We start from the raw sequence: 20,276 nt of genomic DNA, 5'->3' as shown, positions 1-20,276 counted from the left end.
AAACGAGTGTGGAGTTGGCCTTATAAAATAAAGTGGTCCAAGCCAAAGAGTATAGTAATATATATAGGAAGTCCAGGCCGTCCAAGGACTAATGACTAGGACAAGTGGACTGCATGCATGTCTGCTACTCTTATATTATATAAAAAAAAACCGTAAATAACACAAGTTGCAGCTATTCCAGTTAGCATTTAATAAAGACAGCGTTATTCATAATGTGTGTGTTTTCTGCTGTAAAATATTTTTTCTTAACTGTTATAATTTACTTATAGTTAAAATTTTCTTTGCTTGAAGAGAAAGGTAACACAACATTATAGTGTCGATCGTCGTGATCAAGATTCGTGGTTCCATGAGCCAAGTATCAAAAAGGTCAAAATCCCAGAACCTAAGGACACGTATCTATGGTTACGAAATTATGTTGTAATTTTTTGTCATTTGTCAAGTGTCACATTCCACAGTGTCATTGTCTGTCAATCTATGAATATTGAGTCTATTCTATAAACTTAATGATTTCATTTTCACCTGCCACAAACCACAAACAACTGCAATAACAAGCGAGATAAGCGTGCACAGAAATGGCTGAATTGCTGTCTGTGCCGTTTAAAAAGTCCTCCGATGTCGATATCGTGAAACCGTTGAAGAACTTGATCCAATCGACGTACAATTCCGGGGAGAGCACCGAGGACTACAGCGATGCCATCAACGAGCTGAGCCGCCTGCGCACCAACGCAATATGGAAGGTGTTCGAGAAGTCGTCGCTGGACGGCCTGTATAGGTGAGCCGCTCGCCGCCCGATGATGACTCACGAGTTGATTCACGCAGCGAACCGCTAAATAGCCGTTGTATTTTATACGAAAGTAATGTAACATCTCGATATTGATTTAAATTAAATAGACACGAATAAAAGAGTGATGTCATTGTCGGCGAACGCGGGAGCGACTGTAGGAATGTACGTGACGGTGTCGTGTCCGTTGTCCGCAGCTACTACGACCAGCTGGCGGCGCTGGAGAGCAAGGTGCCGCCGCACGAGGTGCAGATCCCCTTCAAGTGGAAGGATGCCTTCGACAGGGGCTCCTTGTTCGGGGGCAGGATGAGTCTCAGTGAGTGTCATTATCATCATTCAATTAAACAATCTCTGATCAATTGACTTTGGTAATGATACAATTTGTAATTTCTTACTTAACATTGATCAAATCACCGCTTCTTTCTCGTTAATTCTATTAATTTAATGATGTTCCAATTACAATGTGACTGTCATATTATTGTATGTTCTCTAATAGACACAATAAAGATCAGTATTATTGCATAATTTTGTCATAATCAGTAAGTGCATGAAATGACAACTTGCAAACACATCAACAATATAATCTTTGGTGGCAGCTATCAGCTCCCTGGCGTATGAGAAGATGTGCATCCTGTTCAACATAGCAGCGATGCAGAGCTCCATAGCAGCACAGCAGCCTATCGACACAGAGGACTCTCTCAAACTAGCTGCCAAGCTGCTGCAGGTAGTGTACATATCCTCTGATTGCTTTGATACCAGTTTATTACAATATTTACTTTACCAGCCTGGAGAAATCCTATGGATTCAAATCTAACACTTATTTACACAAATATAAATTTAGTCCTTTTTATAAAGCTGTTATGTATTATGTTTTTTACCATGTGTGAGAACTACAAATACAATATTTAATTAAAGGTTACATAGTTAACAAGATCCAACTGTTGTATTAAACCTACACAGATAAATAAGTTATCCTCATAATATTCTTCAATTGGATAAACAACCATCTTATCTGCAAAGAGTAATCCAAATGAATTATGAGTCAGCCTCATGTTTGTGTTCATGTACTTTTACACTCTCCTTAGTAATGCATAATCTACAATGTCAATGTATATTTGCTAGTGTATGCTGAATTCACAGTTTAGAGAAATATTTAATGAAATGCATAATAAATGAACACAAAGCAGATATCTTAGCCCTTGTAAATAAATTGCACGTATGGCGGATGCGCGCTGGTAACTGCGGGCGAGCAGCAGGCGGCAGGCATCTTCCAGTACATGAAGGCCAACATCATGACGGCGGTGCACCAGGAGACCACGCCCGACCTGGCGCCCGACACGCTGGCCGCGCTCGCACAGCTCATGCTGGCGCAGGCGCAGGAAGTCATCGCCTACAAGTGTATCAGAGGTGAAAAGCCCAAAATTGTAATATCAATAAACAATTGTTTTGTAAGCATACAGAATTCTTTGGAGTGATAGGATGGCATTATGGAGATGTGCCGATGAACATTAAGATAAGATTAAAACTACTTCGCACCAACCTTTCCACAAAGGATGCATGCAGATGAAAAAAATTAAAAATATACACCACCATACATACCACCCCCATAACCATAAATAGTTTTAATCTTAACTTAATAGCATGGATTTCTGCAAAGTAACGCCTGATACAATTAACTATCGAACTGTACTGTGGAGGAAAGGTTACATAGATATTTTAGCTATCAATATTAAGTTTGATATTAATTATTAATTCACCATGTAAGGAAAACTCACACTGGGACAAAAATTTAGTTATCCCAATTATTTTATTGATAATGAGTCAATGGTTTCCAAGAATCATTTCCTGTAACTATGATGGTTTTGGTTTTCCCCATATTATTGAGTTGAAAATATATTCTACATCTTATAATTAGAGTGCCCCGTAAACATTTATATTTATAATTTAGGGTTGGTAGGGAGGTTATTCATCTTTCTATATACATATTAACCCATTTCTACATTAAATAATATGACAATAGGGAGCGCACATGAAATTTCAGCCACTAGCTCTCACCCATGTAACTTTTAAGTGTCAATGCTTAACTTTAAGATTAACAAAAGCTATTCTAGGTACGTAATATGCTATTATGGGGATTATAGCGACAAGTTACTGTGTTCAGGTATTAGTTGAAGTTGAATGTAAACTGCATAGATAAGTATAGATATGCCATTGCCTTGTAATTGAGGGAAACCATTAGATGGCTTAAACGGCTGACAATTCTGTCAGCCATTTAATGGCTGTCATGGTGTAATTTATGTTGCAAAAACACGAAATCGAAGCAAAAGTGCCGAGAAATATCGTTTCATTCGTAAATGATCTAAAGACTACGTTATTTTAATATTTTTCCAACACGAAAACAGATGACAGTGACAATTTCAATTGTCAAAACTGATTACATTTTCTTGTTAGAAGTGAGTAATGTTCACTAATCTATGGTAAACTGTGTGTAGATGAGATGAAGGACAGCATGGTGGCGAAGGTGTGCTCGCAGTGCGAGGAGCTGTACACGGACGCTCTGCGCGCGCTGCAGAAGGACGCCGTCAAGCCGCTGTGGGACCGCGACTGGATCCCGCTGGTGCGCTGTTTCTCTTTTTTTGTTTTATAATACAGGAGTAGCAGACAAGCATGCTATCCACCTGATGGTAAGTGGCTACTGCCGCCCATGGACATCTGTCGGCCACAGATGCGCCGCTACCCCTCAGGACTAAGCTGGAACGCCTCGGAAAAGTTGTCTCCTTTACCACACCTTTCAAAACGGAACACAGCAGCGCATAACACTGCTGTTATTAGGCAGAAATAGGTGTGGCGGTGGTGCCGCCATAGTCGAACCACAAAGGGTTTTACCACCTTCAAATATTTTAAGCTTTTATTAGTATTCTGAATAAACATAATTCTAAAACTAAATCGAATCAAGTAAGTATATTAAAATTGACATTATTTGCTCCTTGCAATGTTTATTGATGATCATATAGTTAAGCAAAATTTGTGAACAGGCGTCATCCCACAAAGTAATGTGGATATTTGAATGTATTGTTCTGTTGTGCAGGTGACGGCCAAGCAGTCTGCGTTCCGCGGCCTCACGCAGTACTACCAGGCGCAGGTGTGCCGCGCCAACAAGGCCGTTGGCGAGGAGATCGCGCGCCTCACGGTAAACAGGATCTTTTCTTTTGTAATAATTTTATAAAAAAAAGGAATCCTTTGTATACGTTATATCTTTTCAAAATATTTAAAAACTGCTGTTTTCATTACTATTTGAAGTCAAAAGTCGAGTTGATGCTGTCGTCAAATTCAATTCTAATCACTTAAAGTTTAAAAAAAAGATACAACTGGTATGTGGTAACATAAATTACTGTAAACCTTATCTCAATGATGTCGGTATAGTCTCCGCCAAACTGCTAGTCCGCTCCGAAGTCGTCGCGAGCAGGTGGAGGCATACAATTTGCTCCGGCACTGCGATTCATTCGTATATTCGGAGCGGACTGGCAGTTTAACGCGGAGGATGACGGTCGCGCGACGTGTGCGGTTGCAGCTGGCGACGGAGCTGCTGGCGGGCGCGGGCGGGCTGGCGGGCGGCGTGGCGGGCGCGGGCGTGGCGCCGCTGCTGGACGCGGCGGCGCGCGCGGCGCGGCAGCGCGCGGCCGCGCTGCGCGACAACGACTTCATCTACCACGAGCGCGTGCCCGAGCCGCGCGCGCTCGAGCCCGTGCCGCGCGCGCCCGTCGCCAAGCCGCTGCCGCCGCCCGACCGCTGGTCGCAGTCGCCCAGAGGTACGAGATATCCCCCCGTCTGTGCGATGTTTAGCTTTTATGTGATTTAATGAAATCACCGTTGCCATGGACGTCTGCGATTGCTAAATAAAGTTCTAGTAAAATGGTAATACGTCATAAACGGAGAAAACAATTTTACTACTTGAACTTTAATGAAAACGTAGTAATTCAAATGCTACACATAGCATGGAATCCCTTTTATGACGTTTATATTAAGAAACTTGAAAGTGTTCAAAAACACTTCCTTCTTACTCTTGCAACTTAGCCCAAACTATTTAAAGCTATACCAATCAGCTGAAACATTTTAACATGACATCGCTATTGAATGGAAAACGAATGCTCGACTTTTTATTTTCTTATAAGCTTGCAAACGGACCGCTCGATGCCCCGGAACTCGTCTCACAGCTAAACTTTTCTATTCCATGTATCTCAGTCTCAACTGAAGTGTTACTTGTCACTTTGATCAAATTGAGTAGATATTATACATAATGGCTAGGTATTATGAATAATATCAGAATTCGTCACTTCGGCTGTAACATATGCACCATCAGCGAAGAAAGCTACAAGAGCCCCGCGATATAGACTGTGTTCGTGTGCAGACGTGTTCGCGTCGCTGGTGCCGCTGGCGGTGCGCGCGGCGCTGCAGGCGAGCGACGCGCGGCGCGCCGAGCTGGCCGCCGCCGAGATCGCCAAGCTGCGCGACGCCACGCAGCTGCTCAACAGGTGACCACGCGTGTGACGCACCGGCACCGACCCGATACCGAGAACGAGATTATTTCGGAGCCGATTTTAATATCTCGTGACGGCGATAGTTTGTCGCCGTTCTACTCGAAATATCGGCGGCCGGGATGACGATGGTCGGGTGACGGACGTGCGGTAGACGAGCGGCTGTAGTAAATGTATATACGCTCCTTCGGGTTAATTAAATATCGGCTCGGTGGCGGTAGACACACAGCGTTACAGATGGTACTCCCTGCGACTGGCGCCCCCGCACGAGCGGATAAGACACACCGACGGTCCGCGTTAAGCGGCGTTATCCGTTGGTTTGTACTGTGCGTGTTATTATACGAAATAACAAGTACTTAAGCTTTACGATTATATATGCAGTCTCGTGTACTGTCACGGGGCAAGAAGCAACAGATCAATTTCCGTAATAAAGTAGTATAATTATTCAATGGAAATTAAGGAAATCTTGTGTTTCGAATGTGAGCGGAGTGCGGCGAATCTGTGACCGACCTCAAGTATGAATATCTGATCCTATCTGTGGTCGATTACAGATGTCCATGGGCGGAAGGAGCCTCTTACCGTGGACCGTGGATCAGGTGGACCGTATGGTCGTCTGCTACCCCCATATTATGAAAAAAAAACCTAATAGGAGTGCCGAAACATAATCACGTATATTATTTTTTAATATATTATTGCTATTAGGTACCTCGCATTAATCACGTGTGAAGTTTAGCCATCCGACGATGCAATAACATTGCAGCATCCTGGCGTCGCTGAACCTGCCGGCGTGCATCGAGGCGAGCGGCGACGCGCTGCCCGCCTCCATCCGCGAGAAGGCGGCGGCGCTGCGGGCGGCGGGCGGCCTGCCCGCGCTGCAGCGCCTCATGGCCGAGCTGCCCGAGCTGCTGCAGCGGAACAAGGAGATCCTCAACGAGGTGGGAACCGATACGCTTCGAACGCGTTTGGAAGGTGGTAGAACCCTTTGTGGTTCGACCGGCGGCACCACCGCCACACATATTTCTGCCTAATAACGACAGTGTGGGACATACTTTTCCGAGGCGTTCGAGCTTAGTCATCAGGGGTAGCGGCGCATCTGTGGCCGACCTCAGGTAGGAATATCTAATCCTATCTGGGGTTGATTACAGACGTCTATGGGTGGCAGTAGCCACTTACCATTAGGTGGACTGCATGTTCGTCTGTTGCTCCTATATTACAAAAAAGCACACCTTCGAGAATCTCTGTTCCAAAAATTTTCAGATGCATTACAATATCTTTCTCCACCATAAAACATCAATTATAAAAAAATCTGATGGGCTATCCCAGGCTGTCACAAGTAAAAGTGACTATGAAATAGTTGTTTATACGACTAGTAAGACCCAAAAATATTTTAAAAGTAGTTTTTATGAAATCGCACAAATAATCATACGCGTAGAACTGTGTGAGTATAATAGGCATGATGACAAATTTTGGAAACCCCTTCTATGTCTACTAATTCCAAAAATCGTATTATTTCGGCAAATAATTCAATATTAACGAAAACAATAGCATATTTTTATACCTACTTTGAATTAAGCGCGAAAACGCTTGCGAGTGTCATGGCCTCCATTGGTGACGTCATTCGCGCCCCGATTAGCGTTTCAGGCAAGATGGCCGACTGCAGTATTTTATACTTTTATTTTATTGAAAATATAATAAATTTCAAAGTTTTTCTTAAATTAGGTAATTTTTGAGAATCCTTTCAAAACATTATGATTACTTAAATCATTCATTCTTTGATTTTTGAATACGGTCATGATGGCAATCGCTCGTGCGCCAGGCGGAGCGCATGCTGCGCGAGGAGGCGGAGGCGGACGCGGCGCTGCGGGGCCAGTTCGGCGCGCGGTGGGCGCGCACGCCGTCGCCGCAGCTCACGGAGGCCTTCCGCGCCAACGCCGCCAAGTACGCGCAGATCATCGACAACGCCGTGCGCGCCGACGCCATCGTGCAGCAGAAGTTCAACCAGCACAAGGAGGTGCGCACTTGTTTAGCGTATGTTGGGGGGTGTTTGTGTGTCGTGGATGAGGCGACGGATAAAACGTCTACATCGCCGGAGTGGGAGAGAGCGACTGATTTGTTACCGTTTATATAAAAAACATAACCCTTTCTTGGCAGTCGAGTAAAAATGTACAGTTTTCATGCGACGTCCCATAAATGGAATGAAATATATTTATTTTGCATAGGCCAACGGCGGCACGTACAAATTGCCGGTTACAATATTATTTTTCTTAAACTACTACGGGATCGGAACGCGACCTCAATTGAGAAGATCCGGTAAGAAACTCAGTGGGTTTGTCTTTTTTTTTAATAATAACTATTCTCTTTTTTTTAAATGCCATCATTTTTACATATAATTAATAAAGCATTGGCTCCAGTATCTTGCTTTACATTTATCTAAAAAGGAGTTCGTTCAGCAAAATATGCTACACTTTGACATTTTCTTAATTAACTAATAATTTTGTTATTGATCAGTCCCAAGTTGTTTTATCGTCAATATAATCAGAAATTTTATAATAAGCCTTACGACTAAGTTTGATTTTGATTATGGCTTTAAATTTATTAATTGACAAATTTCTGATTTTGGTAGGAAGTTTATTATAAAAACGTATACATTAACCCATAAAAGAATTACTTATTTTGTGGAGACGAGTAACATGTGTAGAGTAACATGTTTTTTCCTTGTATTTGAATTATACGTGTTATACCGTTTTACAAATTTATTAATATTTTTCCTTACATACATTAGGTTTTCATATATGTATTGGGATATAACAGTTAGAATATTTATTTCTTTTAACAGTTCTTTTAGTGAAGCTCTTGGAGGCATGCTGTAGATAGCTCTCTTTTGCAATATAAAAATATTATTTATTTAGGTGTGACGAGCACCCCCATAGCAATAAACTATGTTATAATGCTATGAAATTTTAACAGCATATGCCGCCGAACGGAGTCTACCCGGCAATTTATCTATATGGTAACCTCATTGCAATTTGACGTCAACAGTAACGTCTAGGAAAACAGTCGACTCCACAGGATCCAAAACGGTTCCATTCAATACCACATCGATTTTAACATGCTTCATGGTAGCGATATAACGCTAATAATTGAGTGATCACAACGTAACCTCGTATTGCAGAGCATCGAGTTGCTGAGCCGCAGCGACGGCGAGATCAACGCGGGCGTGCCCGACGCGCCCGCCGGCGCCGGCGCGGACCGCGACGCCGCCGCCACGCTGCGCGCTCTCATGGAGGAGGTGCTGCTTTATCCTTTATTTCACGTTTCTCCCAGTGAAAATTGAATGACGATTATAATTCCAATTTTTGAGATCAACGTACAACTCAAATTTGTGGCAGAATCCATTGTGGCTCGACGCCGGCGACACCACCGCCACACCTATTTCGGCCTTATAACCGTAGCGTTAGGCGCTGCCGTGTTCCGTTTTCAAGGTTGTCGGAAGGGAGACATACTTTTCCGAGGCGTTCCAGCTTAATCCTCAGGGGTAGCGACGCATCCGTGGCCGACTTCGAGAAGGACTATCTAATCCTATCTGGGGTTAATTACGGATGTTCACGGGCGGCACGAGTCACTTCCCATAAGATGGACCGCATGCTCGTCTGCTACTTCCATATTATTATTAAAAAAAAAGAACAGCGAGTAACCTCGGCGACGATCCGGCCGGCAGGTGGAGACGCTGAAGGCGGAGCGCGACGCGATCGAGGCGGAGCTGAAGGACACGACGGTGGACCTGCGCGAGCAGTTCCTGGCGGCGCTGGCGGCGGACGGCGCGCTGGACGAGCCGGCGCTGTCGGCGGGCGCGCTGGGCGCCGCGCTGGCGCCGCTGCAGCGCCGCGCCGCCGCCACGCTGCGCGCGCAGGACGCGCTGGCCGAGCGCCTGCGCGCCGCGCACGCGCAGCACGCGGCCGCGCGCGGCGGCGCCGGCGCGCGCGACGAGGCGCTCGGCCGCCTGTGCGCCGCGCACGACGCCTACCAGGACCTCACCGGCAACCTGCGCGAGGGCGTCAAGTTCTACAACGACCTCACGCAGGTGATCACCCCCCACCCCCCCCCCCCTCTCCCCCTAATTACTTATGCATTTTACACGTCGACCCGCCGATGAACGAACGTACGCTCCGATAGCATATTTAAATATATTACAGGATATATAACTTGGCCGTCCCTTGCAATGGAGTTTAATCCTACTAGTTCCTAGTTTACGAAGCAAAAATGCAGTTTTCTTTTCGATATTGAAATACTTTAGCATAATAGAGTAGCAATAATTCTTTCTAAAGAATTTCAAATATTACAGAAATACAATACATTCATACATTATAAATAATGAAATAAATCCGATCATGTATCGATACAGAAGTAAAATTTACACACAGTAATATTGACCCTTACTTGCGCAGCTGCTGGTGGCGTTCCAGAACAAGGTGTCGGACTTCTGCTTCGCACGCAAGACGGAGAAAGACGAGCTGCTGAAGGACCTCACGCAGGAGGCGTCGCGCTCGGCGCCCGCCGCCGCGCCCGCGCCCGCCGCCGAGGCGAGTGTTACTCTAAATTCGCACATGCTTATTACTTTATTATTAGCTTATTAGTTTATTTTTTTTTAATCACCAAAGTATTATTTCTTAGGAGTAGTTGGCAAGTTACGGAGAATGAATGCTTCTTGAATGTACTTTACATGCGCATATACTAATTGTTTTTCCCATATTCCATTTAAAAATTGAAACTCCCCGATTCTTTGTAGTAGAAAGTAATATAATGGCATAAATTGTAACCGGTGTCGCTCTCGTTGCAGACGCCTGTGGTAGCTAAGAAGGAGCCGCCGCCGCGCCCGCCGCCGCCCTCCGCCGCCGGGCCCTCCGCGCCCTCCGCGCTGCCCTACCCCACGCAGCCGCAAGGTAACGTTTCTAATTTAAAAATAAACCCTCTCGAGGTCTTCAACGACAATTTAATGACGTGACCTTTTTTTTTTAATTAACTCCAGCCATTTATTATTTTTGATGTCTCAGTTTTAGTACGAAAATAAATTATTTATTTAGCCCAGTAATCCAGTCGTAATAAGCATTAAAAGGTAACCCATTCGCTTCTACGTTTATTCCACATTTCGGCGATCTCGACGTGCGTGCGCTGTCCGCAGGGATGCCGCTGCCGTACGGCGCGAGCGCGGCGGCGCCCTACCCCGCGTACGCGCCGCTGCCCGCGCTGTACAACCCCTACGCCACGCTGCCCTACCCGCACCACGCGCGCGGCTTCCCCGCCGCGCCCTACGGCTACCAGCCCTACCAGCACCCCGCGCAGCCCTCGCCCTACGCCGCGCCGCCGCCCGGCTACCAGCCCTACCCGCCGCAGTAGCGCCCGCGCGCCCGGCTATCCTAGCGATCTCGTCGCCGATCAATTAAAGGCGTTGAGATCGTGACGTCGTGTCTATCGCTCGTTGTTAATATTCAATCTCTCTGATATTTACCGAATAAAATCGAAATTTGACAATTTCTAGTACGCGGACATCGTTCGATTTTTGGTAGCCAAAAAATTGGACAGATCGATTATTAATATCGAGCGTAATTTTTATCACGAATGCTACTAATCTGTCCACCACCACCACTCGTCCCGTCCGGGTCTGCTCTAGCTCTCGTTGGGTCTCGATAGCGATATATACTTTTATTTTCCCTTTCAAAATACGAGTGGGGTCTGTCATTTTATACATGTTAAAAGTTTTTATTAAAGCATTTGCCGAATACTGTTTGAAGATATTTTATATTAATTGTCTCATCATTATCAGGAAGTGAAACTTGAGCCGGCCTAAACTAAAACATCTCGAGGGAAATGCCCCTGAAGGCAGCACATCTCGCTTTCATAAAGGAGCCATTACTGTCTCCTTTTTAATAATAGCATAAAAATAAGTTTATATGTGAAAATAATATATTATTTTTCTATATAAGATAATAATTCGTCATGTCAAAATAACTTCATATATTAATTCCTTTACATTTATATGATAGTTATAAGATGGGAGAACAGCCAACTTCACGTGTGAGTAGCCTGTAGCGTCCATTATTTATTATGCTAATACATGTTGAAGGCTTCTAACAGAATAGATTGCAATTTAAGAAATAAATAATGCATTATTGAGCAATGCATCATTGTAACATAAATACGTAAAGTAACGAAGCAATGAATAAAACAGGGAATTCAACTCACAGTATTGTGAAGCGAGATGGCAGTAAGCTGACAGTCAGCCGGCGAGCGCCCGCGCGGGCTGTAGGGGACTGCTTAAACGTGTACGACGGAAACGTAAATCGCACATTTATTAAGTTTCTTTTATCAATGATATGTTTAACATGAAGTGCAAAGTTATGTTGAAGTTCATTTAATCAATATGCCTATAAATTGTGAGGGCAGCCATATTTTTACGTACTCAATACATGATGAATATATATGATTTTTATACCAAAGTACCAAAATGGAAGTACCTTTAGACGGAATCTCGTGTAGTTTGTCGGGCGACTGCGCGATTTGCACGCGTCGCCGCGGGCTCGCGACACGGCACTCATGTATGAACCGCGGAGCGACTGTAAGATGTGAATTAAAACAAAATAACACCATAGTATTATTTTGGTGTGGTAGTAATTTTACATCACATAAATTGAATTAAATGAAATATGATGAATATAATTCTTCTATTATTGTTTTTTACGGAATAGTATAATTAAATGTACAGGTGGGGGATAGAGTAAGAAAGAGGTGCACGATCTGTTACTAACGTTTGGAGTATAATTATTGTTAATGCATTTGTATGATAAGGCTCAAAATAATAATCAAATAAATGAGGTTAAAAATTAACAAAAGTTGTGATAGATTTAAAAATCGAAATCATTATTGTATTATACTAATATAGGTACGAAATAGTGCTAATAAAAGATAATGTATAGAATCCACGAATTTGTTACACGAATGAGGAGCGTCGAGACGGCAGCGACGGCGTTAGCAGCGACCGGTGAGAGAAAAGTCGACTCGGTCATGTAAACAAGTACACATCGCCAGTCCCATGTAAACGATGGAATAACATGATTTAAATTATTTTCAATTTATATATGGAATCCCTTAAAAGTGTGTTATGTTAATTTCAAGGTACTTGGTGGCATCCTCATAACTGATTAGATACCTTCGTTTCACTTGTGCTGTAACTTATCACTTCAATATCCTTTGTGCAAATTGGAATCAAATTTCGATAGTTTACTAGTCTTTAAAAAAGAAACTAAATAATTTATTTCTTACATCAAAACCCTTATGCAAACTCTATGATGTAGCACCTCTTGTTTTGTTGTATTTAATACCTTCATATAAATTAGGCACTAGTTGCACTATTACTAAACTAACAATAATATCATCATTAACATATTTTCATTATTAAAACATCATCATCTGGATTGGTGTCCCAACATGTCCAACTAGGATGCGGTTGCAATTACAACATACATTCTATGTGACATTATCTTATATTTCCTTTTTGCATCTAAAAATATTACCCTCTCTCATTAATTTAACAAAAATTTGCAACAATGTTATTATTTATTAATACTTAATAGTGACAAGATATTACTTGAACATGGTATTTGGGGATTTCTCCGTCGCTTGCACTTGAACCTCCTCCTATAGTTTCATGTCTTTTTTATTTCCCTAACAAAATAATAATTCTAATGTCTATTTATAATTGTATTTATTATAAAATAGGGTTGTTAAAAGTATTAATATCTCACGGAATTTAATATGAAACTGCTTATCATTACTAGTAATCGCAATATTGTAATATGGTAGTTAATAAATATGTTTTATATTAATATAAAATGTTTTACTTGTTTAACCCCATACATCCACTAATGAGTAAACTTCAAACCTACATGGCATTTCTATAACAAACTTACTATACTCACCTACTTATAGTCCGTGCCAAACTGCTAGTCCGCTCTGAATATATAAATGAGTCGCATCGCCATAGCGCGCGCCATAGTATGACTTCACCTACTTCCAGCAACTTCAGAGCGGACTAGTGTTTGGCGCAGATTATACCTATAATTTGTAATTATTGTTGCTTATATCTTTGATAGCTGAAGACACAAATGAGGCTGTGTTCACCTTAAGGTGCACACTAGTAATTAATCAATTATGTTATGTGTAGACATAACATTATTATCATGTAGATGAGATAATTGTAAATAATAAAACACATTTCTTCGATCACATAATACTATTTATTAAATAAAAGTGTTCTAGTTTGAATAACTGTAGACATAACAGAGCAGAATCTTTAGTATTTGGGTGCAGGCGACTCCTCCTTGGAGTAGTCCCTGATGGGGGAGTAGAACTGAAATAAAATATACAGAATTAATAATGCCATATAATTTGTTTGAAAAATTCATAGGTGTTATTAATGGTTCCAATATTTCAGGTATGATCGCTGAAAGCACTAATTATGATCATTGGCAATGCTGACAATATTGATTTTCTTACAAATCCCCTTCACTAAGTAATTCTGGGTTTAGAATATTGTTGTAAAATATGACCTATGTGGAGCTGTACCACATATAATACTATTAACAAGAGCTCTTCCTTCTTGACTGTTCAGTAACGACTTTAGTAAATATTGACTCTTAAATAGCATGAACATGCAATAAACAGTATTGATGTATCAGTAGGTATGTATGACATACACAACATAATTATGTATAACTTAAACAATGGAAACTTTCTAGATCTAGATTCAACATAAAAGTATCTTAGGAGGTATAAATAAATATTGTTATATAAGGAAAATTAGTGCATCATTGCTCTCCAATCTGTCCATATAGCTACTATAGATGCATGGGAGATGACTCACCTTGTACTGCTTGTTCCTGTACTCCTGCCAGGGCTCAGGGTTAGTGCGCCTGTTCCATGTCACGTCGGGGGAGCGCGTGGCCAGCCTCAACACATAGAACACGGCTCCCGTAGCTCCAATGGCCGTGCACACGTATAAGGGGATGAGCTGTTTTTAAAGTGGTTATATTATTGTCTCATATTATAAAATACATATATGTTATCTGATATGATTAAGTGTAACCATAGATAAATAATGGATTAGACCATCTACTTTTTGTTTCTCGTGAAATACTAGGGCTCATTAATATGTTATGACTCCTTGACATGAGTATGCAAAGAAACAGAAAGCCATAACGGCAGGATAACTTTAAAAAAACAATATCCGAATTAGGCAAATGAATTTTCTATCATTTGAAAACTTTAAGATTCAAAACTTGTGTCTTTATTTTAAACGATTAGTTTCCATAAAGCAATAAGTATCAAAATAACTATTCATTATAAATTTTATTACGAATGAACATCTGCTTTACTTTTGAAAATAATCAAAGATTAAGCACCTATGTGATTTTTTTTTGTTCATGGCGAATAAGGCGATATATTCAAGTTTTCCTGGCCTAGAAAATATAACTTCAAACAACGATAGATTATGCAACAATATCAATCGCTTAGAAATATTGCACAAAATTCATATGAGAGTACTAAAAGATAAGCATGTATAGGTTAGTTATGTAAGCAAAGACGCAGAAGTTTCAGTTAGCAGAATTACTTACCGCCTTGTGCTTCTTCAAACTCTGAAAACTTAATCCTTGCATTTTGCTGATTCTTTTACAATGATACTGCTTACGCTAACAAGGAAACAATGCAGACTTTTACTAAATTGATCGATTTAGTATCTGCGCAAGAAAAATCTCTTCTGTCTAAAAATGTCAATGTCAAATTATCTATAACTCCAAACATTTTTGAGTACCATCGCAAAAAATAACAATTAAAAAATTCCACCTCTACTTCCACCAATATTATATTTTCCTTATTTATTTATCCTCATAATCAAAAGTATAAAAATGACAGAATATCAATAAAACACATACATTAAACAATAAACACTGCATAGTCTTATTAAAATGATTTTCACTTAATTTATAATCAACAATAGCAACATTAGTCGTCTCAGATGTTTGACAGCTGCCTGTGCTGCTTGAGTCAAGATATTTTATTGTTTTAGTATCATAACCTATTTTTAATGATTTGGTGCTATTTTACACGGAGATAGTATAGATAGTTGAAAGATATCAATCAATATTCTATTACGATGAGCTTTTTGTTGTAAGTATTTACACGAGTACGCCGTGCGAAGTGCATGTCTATTTATAACTGAACGTCTTCCGTTTCTGACGTCTTGTTTACGTTGTTGGAGAAGCTTCTTTAATGACATTAAATAAGCATAATAACTATTAATATAAGGTGCAGCGCTATATTGTAAATGTTATGTTGATTACAAATAGAAGTCTTGTATTATAGCGAGATATTGAGTATGCTTTATGACAGCTAAATTAAAAATTCATATATACATACATATTGTATACTGTTTAATAAGAAAAGGATTATTTATTTCATATATAAAACATATACATATACAGCATATATTAAATTCCTTATTGTAAAGATAAGAATTGAGACAAATTAAAAAATCCTGTACATATTTACTCTTGAAATATTTACTGGCTTTATCTCATTAAATAAAATTTGAAAAAAGAATTGCAGCAAATACGAGTTTTATTAAACTATTAACAATTTTTACGCAGCGGAGGCAGATCCAACAAGACATTTAAGCCAAAGAAGAACATTCCAGAAGGAACACATCAGTATGACTTGATGCGGCATGCAGCGGCCACGCTGGGCTCAGGCAACCTGCGGCTCGCCGTCATGCTGCCTGAGGGCGAGGACCTCAACGAATGGGTTGCAGTTAACAGTAGGACTCCATGATAATTATAATATTCTTAAACAGTATTAAAAGTTTGCCACTCATTTGTACATCATTAATTATTACATTCTAAGAATATTTTTTGTTGAAGCACATGAGTCACAATATGTTGTGGTGTTGAAGTATCCTGTAGTAACTGTAGCCAGTGATAAGGTACAGGAAACAGATGATACTGGTTTGTCATACGCTGAGTAATACTACATAAATCCTGTCATTGTACATACATTAAGGGTTTACAGTTATAATACTATGTATGAAAATATTTTTATTTAAAACTTGGTACACAATATTTAATTTTTACTTAAGGGTCAATGTTAAAACACTTAATGGTTATATGTAAGGAATTGATAGGATTATATTAAAATTAGCTTATTATCATATCTGTGAGTGGTGTGAGCAATAATAAAGCACCATTGTTCCTGTGACACATGTCATATCTCCATGTACATGCGTCCATTGTGCAAGAGTATTGTTTCGACCAAAATGGTATTGAATTATCATTACAATATGCCTCACATAAATGAAATTCAGGTAGCAATTCTTACAAAATTATTCAAATTATCCTCTATTAGTATTATTTTAATAAATCATTTAGTTTTATTTTATTGATGAAAATATTTTTGTAAGAATATGTTGCCTTTATTGTTATTATTATTGCCTTATGATTTTTTGAGTTAGCATGAGTGTAAAAATGTATCTTGATTTTCTAAACTGTTTTATAGCAATGTGCTGCATATCTGAGCTGTACCTATTTGTGGATGATGACCTTATATTGCTACTCAGACATCCATAAACATTTGATTAAACCTTTTGGGAGAATTGTAAGATAGAAAGTTCGCATAAAGGGGTATATACATCCAGTCATAAAGCTGACGGATATTAATTAAGTAAACTGCTAAAATAATAATAGATAAATATTCACATATTTAAAATGTTATTTCCAGCTGTGGACTTCTTCAACCAGATAAATATGTTATATGGGACCATTACGGAGTTTTGCACGGAGGAGTCGTGCGCGGTGATGTCGGCGGGTCCCAAGTACGAGTACCACTGGGCGGACGGCCACACCGTCAAGAAGCCCATCAAATGCTCCGCGCCAAAATACATCGACTATCTCATGACCTGGGCGCAGGACCAACTCGACGATGAGACATTATTTCCCTCCAAAATAGGTATATATTATATTCTCACTTATTTATTTAAAACTACATATTGACTGTCTTTTAGATTATGCACGGGATTTTCGAAATCCTATAAAAAGGCAATAATAAAATTATACTACTTCAGAGTAATTTTTTTTAATAAAATTCTGATAACCTAGCCTGAAAGTTAATACTCCAAGTTACCAACCTATTTTGATTGTACATTGTCCATTGCAGGCGTGCCATTCCCGAAGAACTTCCTGTCGATGGCCAAGACGATCCTGAAGCGGCTGTTCCGCGTGTACGCGCACATCTACCACCAGCACTTCCCCGAGGTGGTGCAGCTCGGCGAGGAGGCGCACCTCAACACCTCCTTCAAGCACTTCATCTTCTTCGTTCAGGTGCGTTTCCCCGCACTCGCTGCTCGTCACGCTGCACCCGAAGGAAGCTCACAGGCTGCGCTTTTAGCACGTGGATAAAACATTCGAATTAAAATTCGAATACTTATGAGTTATATCTTTCATCCTTTGTTCTTTATTGCAAGCCTGCCGTTGTTTCGTTCTGTAGTTTCCATCGATCCATTTATTGTTTACGGAAATGAAATAATGAATATATTTGGTTTACAGGAATTCAACTTAATCGAGCGACGCGAGCTGGCGCCGCTGCAGGAGCTCATCGAGAAGCTGACGGCCAAGGAGGCGCGGTGAGCGCCGCGCGCCCGCTGTTAGATATGACATTCGCGATGGGTACTTGAGTTGCGTACGTTAATATTAACCTTTGTAACGTTTTTTTTTTCTAAATTGTCACGGCAAACGTGTTACGAGTATTTCTAGAATTATCAACCTCGGCCGATTGTTTTAACGCTAATACTTCAGGAGACACATTCTACAATTTCTCGGTCGCGATCGGGAAATACGGCAGAATCATAGCAACGATAGGACCATTTAGAACTTCGAATCATAAAGCAATAATCTTTTTATATGTGATGATGAGTATTTTATTTCTATCTTACTTATAATAGCATCCACGTTCTGTTGTGATAAACAAGTAGTGACTTTTGAAGCGGCTAACGAATGTTTGTGGCTACGTTCGAAATATTAATTAACTTGTATCCGGCTGCTGCGGTCAGGATTCCATTTCCGCCGCGAGCGCCACTCTCGCACTCTCGCGATGTTGCGATCCGTGCGGTGTGCCTCCGAAGTATTACGTTTACAAGCCCACATAGCAATGTATGCTGTGCGGAAATATCATTCACATGATATGCAATATAATCATTGTGTAAGAACACAATTCAAGACAAATAGTGAAAAGTAGATAATGATAATAATTTTGTAATCCAACGATGCTGGTTTTATGAGGCCTAACGTCCTTTTTACATTTATTCATGAGAATAATCGATCGAATGGTCCACTATCCTCAAATAAGATAGTAAATGATTGTTTAAATAATTATTTGTAACTTATAAAATGCATTTTCAAACGATGGCATTCATTCATCGTAGATTTAAGTCAGAGTTATTTCCCGTGTTATATATCACACCCCAATTTTTGTTTGTGAATTCTTATAACTAATGTATTTAGATTTGATGTAAAATCTTGTGATATACTACTCGGAGACGGGTCTCTCGTGGAGCGAGAACCGTTACAAGGATCGCTCGCGCTGCGGCCGGCCCGCCCCGCTTTCGTGTCGACCACATCATCAGGATCATAATATTGAAACCTACTTTTTAAAACTCGTTTCCGTATTAAAGTTAGCCCTCCACTATTGTATAAGTTTAATAGATGCAATTTATATCTTCGAGAAGGATTTTAGATTTGATACAGCGATGTTTATATACCGCTTTGGAGTTGCCATCCCGGCGACAGTCGCACGGGCGGGCCGGGGGCGACCTCGGGGGCAGGTGGTATTATTTTTGTACGACGAACGACTTAGCTTTTCATAGCGAAGATGCAATCTCAGGGAGTAGAAATTAAGAACCGTATTCGTAAACGACGGAAAGTGCCTATTATTGAACCGAAGAGATGCGTAAATGGTACCATCGCGTGATTAGTGCATTTCTAGGATTAGCATTTTATATTAATAGAGTTAAACGAATTTATTGACAAGAATATCATTGCGCCGCCTCGCGCCGGCGGCGACGCTAGTTATGTTAAGTTCCTTATTTATTTATTGTGATGACTTATCCATAAACGTTTGTATTCGCGTAATATTTCTAGATCCGATGACTTTGACGTGTCGGTGGAATGTTTTATTTAACGCTGTAATCTCTCGTAGTTAAGTATTGTAGATATATTTTGCGCATTTCATTTACAATTGTTGATTTTTGTGTCGAATTACATCTGACTCGTGTGCGACTGACACTTATTTTTATTTAAATAGCCATGTAATATGATGCAAATAATAAACATGTAATGAAAATTATATATTTGAAGTTTAATTTTATATGAAGTCTTCCGCTTGCAAATTCTTTGCAGTTGTTACGTTACCAAAAATCCAAGTGCTTCGAAAGTAAAACAAACTAGTTTTTACCTTATGATACCAGCACTGCTGTGTTCTGGTTTGCAGTGGTAAAAGACTAAACTTGATATAAAAATGTATTAGGTATACACCAGGCTTTCAAATTCAGTTTCATTCAGACAGAAATTCAATTATATCGGAGTGGAAATGGTCACTCATGATCTGTTGGACTGTATGCTCATGAGTCGTCTTATGGTTTTGCCTCAGATTATATAATGTTCATTTTCATAAAAGTAACTCCGGTGCAAATGGCCTGAATTCCTTACGTTGCTTGCATAAGCATAGGAGAGAAGACAGTTTTGCTTCCTTTCGGATAAAAGGCGAGGGAGGTTAAAATTGACCAAAATCTTGTTCACGTCACACTTCAACGACTAAGTGTACAAACACGCGGAAGCAGCGGCGGATTAAGGACGCCAGAGGTC

At 40.5% G+C, this 20,276-nt stretch overlaps 3 protein-coding genes across 3 annotated transcripts; 2 read left to right on the top strand and 1 right to left on the bottom strand.

Annotated features, from left to right (window-relative positions):
* Positions 1-445: 445 nt before the first annotated feature.
* On the top strand, positions 446-13,203 carry ALiX (programmed cell death 6-interacting protein-like protein AliX). Its single transcript, XM_073073370.1, has 15 exons — positions 446-772; positions 979-1,097; positions 1,378-1,505; positions 2,035-2,188; positions 3,274-3,398; positions 3,870-3,971; positions 4,353-4,590; positions 5,190-5,313; positions 6,077-6,251; positions 7,133-7,327; positions 8,489-8,605; positions 9,035-9,397; positions 9,762-9,896; positions 10,154-10,256; positions 10,496-13,203. Exons 1-15 carry the CDS (start codon positions 573-575, stop codon positions 10,708-10,710), a joined length of 2,493 nt encoding a protein of 830 aa, XP_072929471.1. The 5' UTR covers positions 446-572; the 3' UTR covers positions 10,711-13,203.
* Positions 13,204-13,584: 381 nt separating this feature from the next.
* On the bottom strand, positions 13,585-15,153 carry ND-MLRQ (NADH dehydrogenase (ubiquinone) MLRQ subunit). The gene is made up of 3 exons (XM_073073372.1): positions 14,985-15,153; positions 14,234-14,380; positions 13,585-13,720 (listed from the first exon to the last, which is right to left on the bottom strand). The coding sequence occupies exons 1-3, from the start codon at positions 15,024-15,026 to the stop codon at positions 13,664-13,666; spliced, it is 246 nt and encodes an 81-aa protein (XP_072929473.1). The 5' UTR covers positions 15,027-15,153; the 3' UTR covers positions 13,585-13,663.
* A 222-nt stretch (positions 15,154-15,375) lies between these two features.
* On the top strand, positions 15,376-19,758 carry mats (MOB kinase activator-like 1). Its single transcript, XM_073073371.1, has 5 exons — positions 15,376-15,537; positions 16,017-16,183; positions 17,140-17,367; positions 17,575-17,738; positions 17,964-19,758. The coding sequence occupies exons 1-5, from the start codon at positions 15,524-15,526 to the stop codon at positions 18,042-18,044; spliced, it is 654 nt and encodes a 217-aa protein (XP_072929472.1). The 5' UTR covers positions 15,376-15,523; the 3' UTR covers positions 18,045-19,758.
* Positions 19,759-20,276: the final 518 nt, after the last annotated feature.

The sequence above is a fragment of the Epargyreus clarus genome, unplaced genomic scaffold (assembly GCF_041222505.1).
Source record: "Epargyreus clarus isolate Ecla_fem2 unplaced genomic scaffold, WU_Ecla_fem_2.2 ptg000005l, whole genome shotgun sequence".
Taxonomy (NCBI): Eukaryota; Metazoa; Arthropoda; class Insecta; order Lepidoptera; family Hesperiidae; genus Epargyreus; species Epargyreus clarus.
The sequence above is the reverse complement of the archived record's forward strand: the minus strand, read 5'-3'. Positions and strand labels throughout refer to the sequence as shown.

What these genes read in the sequence shown, in the direction of transcription:
- ND-MLRQ (XM_073073372.1), bottom strand. Translation starts at nt 15,026, where the DNA reads ATGCAAGGATTAAGTTTTCAGAGTTTGAAGAAGCACAAGGCG. An exon ending in GTTTGAAGAAGCACAAGGCG is followed by an intron (nt 14,381 to 14,984) that starts GTAAGTAATTCT and finishes CTTTAAAAACAG; the next exon opens with CTCATCCCCTTATACGTGTG. An exon ending in ACAGGAACAAGCAGTACAAG is followed by an intron (nt 13,721 to 14,233) that starts GTGAGTCATCTC and finishes ATTTTATTTCAG; the next exon opens with TTCTACTCCCCCATCAGGGA.
- mats (XM_073073371.1), top strand. An exon ending in CGAATGGGTTGCAGTTAACA is followed by an intron (nt 16,184 to 17,139) that starts GTAGGACTCCAT and finishes TGTTATTTCCAG; the next exon opens with CTGTGGACTTCTTCAACCAG. An exon ending in ACTTCATCTTCTTCGTTCAG is followed by an intron (nt 17,739 to 17,963) that starts GTGCGTTTCCCC and finishes TTTGGTTTACAG; the next exon opens with GAATTCAACTTAATCGAGCG.
- ALiX (XM_073073370.1), top strand. Translation starts at nt 573, where the DNA reads ATGGCTGAATTGCTGTCTGTGCCGTTTAAAAAGTCCTCCGATGTCGAT. An exon ending in TGCGCGCTCTCATGGAGGAG is followed by an intron (nt 8,606 to 9,034) that starts GTGCTGCTTTAT and finishes TCCGGCCGGCAG; the next exon opens with GTGGAGACGCTGAAGGCGGA. An exon ending in CGCCCGCGCCCGCCGCCGAG is followed by an intron (nt 9,897 to 10,153) that starts GCGAGTGTTACT and finishes CTCTCGTTGCAG; the next exon opens with ACGCCTGTGGTAGCTAAGAA.